This window comes from Homarus americanus, unplaced genomic scaffold (genome assembly GCF_018991925.1).
Source record: "Homarus americanus isolate GMGI-L3 unplaced genomic scaffold, GMGI_Hamer_2.0 scaffold6865, whole genome shotgun sequence".
In the NCBI taxonomy this organism is placed as follows: Eukaryota; Metazoa; Arthropoda; class Malacostraca; order Decapoda; family Nephropidae; genus Homarus; species Homarus americanus.
The window spans coordinates 44,264-55,968 of NW_024719829.1; the positions used below are offsets into that span (position 1 = coordinate 44,264).

The following is an 11,705-nucleotide window of genomic DNA, read 5'->3' on the forward strand; positions in this document are numbered from 1 at the left end:
CCTGTCCAAAACATCTACTCTCTCTCACCTGTCCATGTTAATTATTCCACTCACCTGTGTCTGTCTGTCTGTCTTAATTACTATTACCTTACCCGTCCACCTGTCCAAAACACCAATCTCTCACCTGTCCATGTTAATTATTCAACTCACCTGTGTCTGTCTGTCTGTCTGTCTTAATTACTATTACCTTACCTGTCCAACTGTCCAAACACCTACTCTCTCCCTGTCCATGTTAATTATTCCACTCACCTGTGTCTGTCTGTCTGTCTTAATTACTATTACCTTACCTGTCCACCTGTCCAAAACACCTCTCTCACCTGTCCATGTTATTCACCTGTTCTCTGTCTGTCTTAATTACTATTACCTTACCGTCCACCTGTCCAAACACCTACCTCTCTCACCTGTCCATGAATTATTCCACTCACCTGTGTCTGTCTGTCTGTCTGTCTTAATTAATATTACTACCTGTCCACCTGTCCAAAACACTCCCTCTCACCTGTCCATGTTAATTATTCCACTCACCTGTGTCTGTCTGTCTGTCTTAATTACTATTACCTTACCTGTCCACCTGTCCAAACACCTACTTTCTCTCTCTCTCTCACCTGTCCATGTTAATTATTCCACTCACCTGTGTCTGTCTGTCTGTCTTAATTATTACCTTACCTGTCCACCTGTCCAAACACCTACCACCTGTCCATGTTAATTATTCCACTCACCTGTGTCTGTCTGTCTCTGTCTTAATTACTATTACCTTACCTGTCCACCTGTCCAAAACACCTACTCTACCTGTCCATAATTATTCCACTCACCTGTGTCTGTCTGCTGTCTGTCTTAATTACTATTACCTTACCTGTCCACCTGTCCAAAACACCTCACCTGTCCATGTTAATTATTCCACTCACCTGTGTCTCTGTCTTAATTACTATTACCTTACCTGTCCACCTGTCCAAACACCTACTCTCTCTCTTCTCACCTGTCCATGTTAATTATTCCACTCACCTGTGTCTGTCTGTCTGTCTGTCTTAATTACTATTACCTTACCTGTCCACCTGTCCAAAAACACTCTTACTTCTCTCTCTCTCTCACCTGTCCATGTTAATTATTCCACTCACCTGTGTCTGTCTGTCTTAATTACTATTACCTTACCTGTCCACCTGTCCAAAACACCTACTCTCTCTCTCTCTCTCTCTCTCACCTGTCCATGTTAATTATTCCACTCACCTGTGTCTGTCTGTCTGTCTTAATTACTATTACCTTACCTGTCCACCTGTCCAAACACCTACTCTCTCTCTCTCCCTACCTGTCCATAATTATTCCACTCACCTGTGTCGTCTGTCTGTCTGTCTTAATTAATATTACCTACCTGTCCACCTGTCCAAAACACCTACTCTCACCTGTCCATGTTAATTATTCCACTCACCTGTGTCTGTCTGTGTCTGTCTGTCTGTCTGTCTGTCTGTCTAAATAATATTACCTTACCTGTCCACCTGTCCAAACACCCACTCTCTCTCTCTCTCACCTGTCCATGTTAATTATTCCACTCACCTGTGTCTGTCTGTCTGTCTTAATTAATATTACCTTACCTGTCCACCTGTCCAAAACACCTACACCCTCTCCCACACAGTCACCTACACCCTATCAGTACACATACACCCTTACACCTACACTACCACCCACTCCTTGCCACCCCTCACACCCTCTCACGCCCTAACGCCCTCTCACGCCCTCTGTGCCACTCCCGCCCTTACAGTAATCGATAGCTGTACAATCCCTGAGCCACAGGATTCTGGGTCAGTCCTGCTGGTGCCATCTAACGTGTGTGGGCGTAACGGGCGGTGTGTGACCCACTCTGAGGGGGCGTTCTCCTGTGTTTGTGACCCAGGATTTACGGGGCAGTACTGTCATATTAGTGAGTATTGTTTACTGTTAATTAATGCTACTTTTTGGTGACTTTGAGCTGTTTATTGTGACTTTTTGCTACTTAATGCTACTTTTTGCTACTTTTTAGTTACTTAATGCTACTTTTTGGTGCATTTGAAGTTATTTATTGTTACTTTTTGTTACTTAATGTTACTTTTTGGTGCCTTTGAAGCTATTCATTGTTACTTTTTGCTACGTTAATGCTGTTCTTTAAATTCATGTTCTGTGCCCCCCCCCTCTCTCTCTCACTCTCTCTCTCTCACCCCCCCTCTCTCTCTCTCTCACCCCCTCTCTCTCTCACTCTCTCACTCTCTCTCACCAGATGTCAATGACTGTGAATCGTCTCCCTGTATCAACGGAGGCACCTGTGTCGACCTGGTCAATGGGTTCCAGTGTGTTTGTGACCCTGGCTGGGAAGGGCCCCTGTGTAACTTGGGTAAGCCATTAAGCCATTCTAATTAAGCCATACTACCCGTGTGTGTATCGTAGGTAAGCCATTAAGCCATTCTAATTAAGCCATACTACCCGTGTGTGTATCGTGGGTAAGCCATTGATAAGCCCTTCTAATTAAGCCATACTACCCGTGTTGTATCGTAGGTAAAGCCATTCTACCTGTATGATCTAGTTAAGCCACTAAGCCATAAGAGGGGAGGGGGGTGCGGTGATAGGGGTTGAGGGTGGAGACTGCGGCAACATGAAGGAAGGAGGTGTAGGCTGCGGCAACATGATGGAAGGAGGTGTAGGCTGCGGCAACAAGGAGGAGGAGGGAGAGGTGTAGGCTGCAGCATGAAGGAAGGAGGTGTGACTGCGGCAACATGGAAGGAAGGAGGTGTAGGCTGCAACAGCATGAAGGAAAGGAGGGGTGTGGCTGCAGTAACAAGGAGGAGGGGGGTGTAGGCTGCGGCAGCATGAAGGAAGGAGGGAGGTGATGGAGAGTGAGAGAGAGGAGGGAGGAGGGGGGGTTACTATATATAATCTGCGGCGCTGTTAATGAGGAGATGCCGCAACCAGGCCGCCTGCAGGTGCAGGCTCATTAATTCCACGGCAGCGGTGATTTCATATTTGTGTAACAATAGTGAGTGGTTGTTGGTGGGTTGAGGCCGAATGAGTAACTACGAACGCACTGGGCGGGTTCTTCCTCCTGTGCCGCCCACTGTGCCGCCCCACCACCCACCCACCCACCGCCCACCCACCCACCAAAAAAAAAAAAAAAAAAAAAAAAAAAAACCACCCACCCCACCCACCCCACTCACCCACCCACCCACTCACCCACCCACTCTCTCTTCCTCCAGATATCAACGAATGTGCAGACGAACCCTGTCGTAACAACGCCAGCTGTGTCGATGGAGTGCTTGACTTTACCTGTGTTTGTGAAGGTAATTGGAAGGGCCGCACCTGTTCTTCCACCACGACCCACTGTGACCTCACCACCTGCCAACACGGTGGCAGGTGTGTGGATCTGGGGAACGCCTTTGTCTGCCGTTGTCCCCAGGAATGGAAGGGGACGACCTGCCAGATTCGTAAGTGTGTTTACTTTTGATCTGCCACGTGTGTGTGTTTGTTTGTTTGTCAAATTAGTCGTTTTCCCTGACATCTCTACTAATTAGCTGTTCTTGTTCTACCCCCTAACAGCTAACAGGCGAGCGTGTGACTCCTCCCCGTGTCAGAACGGAGCTACCTGCGTCAACACAGGCGACGGCCACACCTGTCTATGCCCCGAAGGCTGGGATGGTACCTCTTGTAACAACAACATCAACGACTGTACCCCACATCCTTGCTACAACGGCGGCAGGTGTATTGATGGAGTTAACTGGCGAGTGTGCGAGTGTACATCAGGCTTTACTGGACCAGATTGCCGTATAAATATTAACGAATGTACATCATCCCCCTGTGCATTTGGGAGCACCTGTATTGATGGCATAGCGGATTACAGGTGTTTATGCCCCCCAGGTAGGACAGGTGACAGATGTGAACATGTAGAAGGTAGTTTAGAACCTCCATCAGAAGCGTGTCTCTGGGGAGGTGATCTTCGACCTCACGGAGCAGTTTGGAGACATCAGTGTAATTCCTGTCATTGTAATCATGGTACACCTTCATGTTCTGATGTTTGGTGTGGCCCTGAGAACTGCCTGAGATCCAGGGACCCCGGCCACTACCCCTGTCAACCACACCAGGTAAGATAGTTCACCTTCAGTAGTGTTGTTAACCCCAAGTAGTTAATATAGTTCACCTTCAGTAGTGTTGTTAACCCCAAGTAGTTAAGATAGTTCACCTTCAGTAGTGTTGTTAACCCCAAGTAGTTAAGATAGTTCACCTTCAGTAGTGTTGTTAACCCCAAGTAGTTAAGATAGTTCACCTTCAGTAGTGTTGTTAACCCCAAGTAGTTAAGATAGTTCACCTTCAGTAGTGTTGTTAACCCCAAGTAGTTAAGATAGTTCACCTTCAGTAGTGTTGTTAACCCCAAGTAGTTAAGATAGTTCACCTTCAGTAGTGTTGTTAACCCCAAGTAGTTAAGATAGTTCACCTTCAGTAGTGTTTGAGACAGAGTTAGACAGGTAGACAGGTAGAAACAGCTAATTCATAATCTACATTGACAGTGAAGTTGTACCCAGATAGTCCCATAGACAGAGCCATTATTGACCCGTCTATCTGTCTGTATCCCGTCTCCAGGTGTGTGTCCCGGGCCCTCAGCAATGGTGCCTCTCCCCGCCGTGTGAGCCCTGGGGTGAGTGTCGCCTTCTGAGTGACGAGGGACAGCAAGTGGCCCCTCGCGTCAATCCGGGACCTCAAGAATGCGTTCCAAACCACGCGACACTCAACAACGCCTGTGCACGGCTAACACTCGTACTCAACCGTACTCGCTTACCTGTAGGTGCCCGAGTACAGAGTGTGTGTCAGGGTTTGAGGGCGGCGTGGGCTGATCGTCACGCCCATACCACCACGCCCGCACCTATCATCCTCTGCGGGTTGGTTACCGGGGCAAACGACACAGTAGAGGTTACCCTGGTAAGTCGTCTCGTCGTTTCTGTTCTGTAGAGAGAGAGAGAGAGAAGTTAGAACGACTTGTACGACCAGAGTTAATATATACTGTAGTCGTACTGTAGTCGTACTTATGTTGCACTGTAGTCGTACTTATGTTGCACTGTAGTCGTGTCTTAACTACGACTACAGAGCAACAAACAGACATAGAAAAGTACGACCACACATAACTAAGACTTAATAACCTAACCTAACCAAACAGCTATGATAAACTAATGAACTAATGCTCTTATAATGGGTAGTCGTTTTAATGGTCGTTCTAATTGGTCGTTCACAGTCGTACGCCGCAGCTAATGGCCCCGGAGACGTAACACTGGCAGCCAAGACACTAGGTGAACTAATTAGCCGGAAGTTGACACCTGTTACGGCTCTCTCCGCTGCCGTAGAGGTGAAGGTTGAAACGACGGTCGTTAGCGGTGAACCAGGTGAGATAGAGGGCCATATATGTATCTATGTATATATGTATGTATGTATGTATGTATGTATGTATAACTAACACCATTCTCGTTCCCATACAGGTGTAGCCAGCGGGGTGTTAGCGGCAGTTACAGTGGTACTGGTTATAGTAGTCATCATGGTAATTGGAGCCTTGACTTACTGGCAGTGCCGACGTCGTCACCTCCAATCCCACCACGGCAGCGCCTTCCCCAGCCACTCCTCCAGACATAAACTAGCTGAGGATCCCCACGTCGAGAAGTCTAACAACGAGAACGAAGAAAAGTTATGGCGTTACCACAACCCTCTTAAAACCGTATCATTACCACCTGGAGACACCAGTGAGCCATCATGTTCGAGAATCAACCCTCAAGGACCAGGTGACCCAAGGATAACACCCTTAGGAGCCTCTATAGGGCTTATCCACACCCCTAAAGCCACACTAGCCACACCTGAGACAGACCTGAGTGATTGTGACTCGCCGACCCATCTGCCTGTGCCCATCAGGAAGGTTCAGAACATCGACGTGGACCCCAACCTGAACACCCACTCAGTCGCGTGCAAGAGCCTGCAGAAGGAAATTAACCTCCAGCCTATAACTCCCTCACAGGTGGTCCATGATGGGGTCACCAGCGAGATGGTGGTGTAGCCATCTGGCCTCACAGGTGGTAGTGAACCATCTGGCCTCACAGGTGGTAGTGAACCATCTGGCCTCACAGGTGGTAGTGAACCATCTGGCCTCACAGGTGGTAGTGAACCATCTGGCCTCACAGGTGGTAGTGAACCATCTGGCCTCACAGGTGGTAGTGAACCATCTGGCCTCACAGGTGGTAGTGAACCATCTGGCCTCACAGGTGGTATTAGTGTAGCCATCTGTGTGTGTGGCCCTACAGGTGGTGGTGAACCATCTGGCCTCCACAGGTGGTGTGAGTGTAGACCATCTGTGCCTCCACAGCTGGTGGTGAACCATCTGGCCTCACAGGTGTTAGTGAACCATCTGGCCTCTCTGGTGGTAGTGAACCATCTGGCCTCTGGGTGTGGTGAACCATCACCAACTCCTGGCTGGTGGTGAACCATCCTGGCCTCCTACAGGTGGTAGTGAACCATCTGTGTACCTCACAGGTGGTGGTGAACCATCTCTGGCCTCTCCCACAGGTGGTAGTGAACCATCTGGCCTCACAGGTGGTAGTGAACCATCTGGCCTCACAGGTGGTAGTGAACCATCTGGCCTCACAGGTGGTAGTGAACCATCTGGCCTCACAGGTGGTAGTGAACCATCTGGCCTCACAGGTGGTAGTGAACCATCTGGCCTCACAGGTGGTAGTGAACCATCTGGCCTCACAGCTGGTCCATGATGTACCTTCAGACGCTACATAATCTTCACTACAGGAGGCTGGTCTGTACTGCAGCTCACAGCGGGGTGCACAATAAACTAGCTTCTGTCGGCAACAAGCTTAAGAACTTCAACTCACTCAGCAGAGTACAGCAGAGTACAGCAGAGTGTTGTAGTGCTACAGCAGAGTACAGCAGAGTACAGCAGAGTGTTGTAGTATAGTTCAGCTCAGTACAGTGTTAGAGGTACACAAGTGTTGTTGTTGTTGTTGTTGTTGTTCACAGTGTAAGACTCAGTGCCACCAACCTGTGTATGGTGCCGTCAAGTGCCTCGACCCAAGTGACCTCCCCGGTGACCTATGACCCGTCCACTGGTGACCTCCCCGGTGACCTCCCCGGTGACCTGTGACCCGTCCACTGGTGACCTCCCCGGTGACCTCCTGGTGACCTATGACCCGTCCACTGGTGACCCTCCTGTTGACGTCACTACGATACAGTACAGGTATATGAAACACCCAGTACCGGACAGTGACAGTCAACGGTACACGGCAGTACAGTACCGGACAGTACAGTCAACGGTACCACGACAGTGATGGCGCAAGAAGCAGGTACAAGAACAGCCCAGTAGTACCGGTTGATGGTACAACAAACGGTACAGAACAGCCCAGTAGTACCGGTTAGTGGTACAACAAACGGTACAGTGCCATAGTGAACTCCTGGTGTTGTGTTAACATAGAGAACTACTGCAGAAGTTAGTTACCGTGATGGCCGCTACCTCCAGGATGGCGCTGCTCACCACCACAACAACCACCACAACAACCACCACCACAATAACCACCACAACAACCACAACACCCCCCCCCCTCCAGGACGCCTTAACCCATAATAATTTACTTAATAATAATAATAATAATTGTAGCGGTGGAGACTGGCTTAAAATGGCTTCAGAAAACAATAAGTTAGTTTAGCGAGGTAATTAAGCGCTTATGTGTAGGATAAACTAGTGTATAACTGGTGTATTATACATCATACAGCTGTATAACGGAAGGTCGTGATCTCTAGTGTATTTTATAATGATTTGTAAAGTATTGTGGATAATGACGTCTGTTCCCTCCCTCTCACGTCACACTTAATTATGACGACATGTGTCTTCTCGACTTGTCATTGGTTACAGGTAATGACGTCATGAGTCACAGACGTGTCATAGGCTACATGTAATGACGTCATTGGTGAATCTAATCCCAAGTCGTAAAAAAAATTCACCACTAATGACGTCATCCAATAAACCCTTCAATCATTACTTGCCACGTCATCACCACTAATGACGTCATCCAATAAACCCTTCAATCATTATTCGCCACGTCATCACCACTCATGACGTCATTACTGAATGTGACGAATCAGTGGTTGTGACGTATTTCTCTTTATCAATATAAGGTTTTATACATAATATATATAGAAATATATAACTTTCCTACACTGTACAGTCAAAGTAATAATTCCTACTTTTTAATATATATTTTTAGAAAAGTTTTAACCACAAACTATAAAAAAAAATTAAATATGGATCCATTTTTTTCCATACGAGTTCCCTACTGCCTGTGACGTCACTCATCACTGACGTCACCCATCACAACCGCTGATTGGCTAGTCTGATATTATGAAAAACCTGCTGATTGGTTGGTCAGGTATACAAAGAAAATATTTATAAAGTGACTATGTATTCGTAAAACACCTTAATTAATTACCCAGGTAAAATAAACCGAATTAATTGCCCAGGTACACATAAACCACCTTAATTAATTGCCCAGGTACACATAAAACACCTTAATTAATTACCCAGGTAAAATAAACCGAATTAATTGCCCAGGTACACATAAACCACCTTAATTAATTACCCAGGTACACATAAACCACCTTAATTAATTACCCAGGTACACATAAAACACCTTAATTAATTACCCAGGTACACATAAAACACCTTAATTAATTACCCAGGTACACATAAACCTAATTAATTACCCAGGTATTTTATATAACAAGTCACTATTACTTAACAATAACAAAAGCAGTAATACCTGAAAAATAACAGCAATAACAACAATAACAATGATGAAAAGAAAAAAACTGTGATATATTTCTTCTGTAGATTTTTATAAACGATTTTGTGTAAATAATGTAAAAAAAATTAGTCTTTAAATTAATAGTGTAAAGTTAATAGCGTTAAGTTAATAGTCTAAGTTAATATAGCGTTAAGTTAATAGTGTCAATTGTTTTCAAGTAGTGATTTTAATTTTTTTTTATTGAATTTTGTGGGTTTTTAATTCAAGAAACTCATTTGTGTTGCCTGAATTTGTTTGTTTTGATTTGATGAGTTTTGGTTGGCTGGTGGTCAGGTTGAGAGGTGGGTTGAGAGGTGGGGAGGTGGGTTGAGAGGTGGGGAGGTGGGTTGAGAGGTGGGGAGAGTTACTGAATTGGTGGATTTTTAGTGTTGTGGATGTGATAAACTCGCTTTAGCCAATCAAAACTAACGTCCAATCACTGAAAAGCCTCAGAAATGGTAGGAAAAATCCCACCAATCACAAATAAGCCTCAGAAATGGCGGTAAAACTCCCACCAATCAGAAAAAGTCTCAGAAATGGCGGGAAAATGCCGTCCAATGACAAAAAATCCTCAAAAATGGCAGGAAAAAACCCACCAATCAGAAAAATCCTCAGAAATGGCGGGAAAAAACCCACCAATCAGAAAAATCCTCAGAAATGGCGGGAAAAATACCGTCCAATGACAAAAAATCCTCAAAAATGGCAGGAAAAACCCACCAATCAGAAAAATCCTCAGAAATGGCGGGAAAAAAATCAAAACAAACCACACCATGAACTTTAAGTGTCATAATCACCTCAATCCAGTAAAGTGACCTCGCCCTTAATGACCACTGGCAAACAATCATATAAATAGGCTGTGATAACTTGGGGTTTAAATACCATACAGGGAGAGACAGACAGACACAGACAGACAGACAGACAGACAGACAGACAGACAGACAGACAGACAGACAGCAACATCTTTGCCATATTAATTCATAAAATAATTCTAATTAATTTTAAACTTTATTTTGTATAATATTGTAGATTAGTATTATGATTATTATTATTATTATTATTATTATTATTATTATTATTATTATTATTATTATTATTATTATTTTTGTTATTATGATTATTATTATTATTATTATTATTATTATTATTATTATTATTATTTTTATTATTATTATTATTTTTGTTTATTATTATTTTATTATTATTATTATTATTATTATTATTATTATTATTACCATTATTATTACCATTATTATCATGTTCACTACACTGTCTCCCCTGGTATTTGTGACCCAGATGTAAACAGGCCTTACCGGGACACGCTCTGGCAACTATAATAAAACTCTATTGTAAGGAGAGAGTGTTTGGTTTAACCTGTTAATTAAGACTTGTTGTTTACACCTGTTTACACCTGCCTACACCTGTTTACACCTGCCTACACCTGTATACACTTACCCACACCTGCCCACAGCTCTCCTACAAGTCCAAACAGACGCACAAACGGACGCACAGAAGGCACAGAGAAACCTTGCACCACCCTCACCACACCCCACCCTCCACCACACCACGCCACACCCTCCACCACCACGCCACACCCTCCACCACCCCGCCACCCACCCTCCACCACACCACGCCACCCCCCACCACCACGCCACACCTCCCACCACACCCACACCCTCCACCACACAACACCACCCACCCTCCACCACACGCCACACCCTCCCACCCACCACCACACCCTCCACCACACACCACCCTCCACCACCACACCACACCACCACACCCTCCACCACACCACGCCACACCCCCCTCACCCCACACCACGCCACACCCCCTCCACCCACCACACCACACCCCACCCTCACCACCACGCCACCCTCACCACACCACCACCCTCCCACCACACCACACACCCCCTCACCACCCACCACCACACCACCCTCCACCACCCTCCACCACGCCACCTCACCACCACCCCCCTACTATAGGACTGACCGGTACTAATAGCCTCCCAGCAGATGCTTAGATATTAATTAATGATAAACTAACCCCGTAATACCGACACAAGGAGACCCGTTATTAACAACACAAAAACATCAACTGGATATAAGAGCTGAGGGCATCAAGGGGCTATTCAACAAACGCCAGAAGGTCGATTTTATAATGATTTTTCAGCGATAAATGACCCTAGATAACCAGGGCATAAGGGCTATCCAACAAACGGCAGAAGGTCGATTTTATAATGATTTTTCAGCGATAAATGACCCTAGATAACCAGGGCATAAAGGAGCTATCCAACAAACGGCAGAAGGTCGATTTTATAATGATTTTTCAGCGATAAATGACCCTAGATAACCAGGGCATAAAAGAGCTATCCAACAAAGGTCAGAAGGTCGATTATATAATGTTTCTCTTTATAAAGACCCATAGATATACTGAAGCAAGAACGAGCTATCCAACAAGATCAAAAAGGTCGATTGTCTCTATTATTCATATGGTTTATTGACCTTTATGGCTCCTAAGGCTCATCTCTCACTTAAACCAATATAAACAAAATAAAGACCTATTGGGGCAAGAACGAGCTATCCCACAAAATCCATAAGGTCGATTGTCTCTACTAATTTAGGTGTTACCGTGAGCCTTATAGCCCGGGGGCAATAAGGTGTATAAGTGCCACAAACAGGAACCTGCAGGGAGCTTAATCATGGGAAGTAATTAGTGGCGTCTACCTGGGGCCGACAGGTGTGCTCAGGTGAACAACACAGATGCCCACTAGATGCCCACCAGATGCCCACTAGATGCCCACCAGATGCCCACCACAACACAGATGCCCCCAGATGCCCACCACAACACAGAGGCCCACTAGATGCCACAACACAG

The 11,705-nt window shown here is 45.7% G+C and overlaps 1 protein-coding gene across 1 annotated transcript in view; it reads left to right on the forward strand.

Moving 5' to 3' along the window:
- LOC121860303 (protein jagged-2-like) overlaps window positions 1-9,548 on the forward strand; it is a 34,730-nt gene extending 25,182 nt beyond the window's left edge. Inside the window, 8 exon segments of the mRNA XM_042357375.1 lie at window positions 1,751-1,909; window positions 2,243-2,356; window positions 3,213-3,440; window positions 3,553-4,094; window positions 4,591-4,926; window positions 5,237-5,384; window positions 5,478-6,248; window positions 6,550-9,548. Of these exon segments, the coding sequence (XP_042213309.1) occupies window positions 1,751-1,909; window positions 2,243-2,356; window positions 3,213-3,440; window positions 3,553-4,094; window positions 4,591-4,926; window positions 5,237-5,384; window positions 5,478-6,043 (2,093 nt within the window). The 3' untranslated portion in view covers window positions 6,044-6,248; window positions 6,550-9,548.
- The last annotated feature ends 2,157 nt before the right edge of the window (window positions 9,549-11,705 follow it).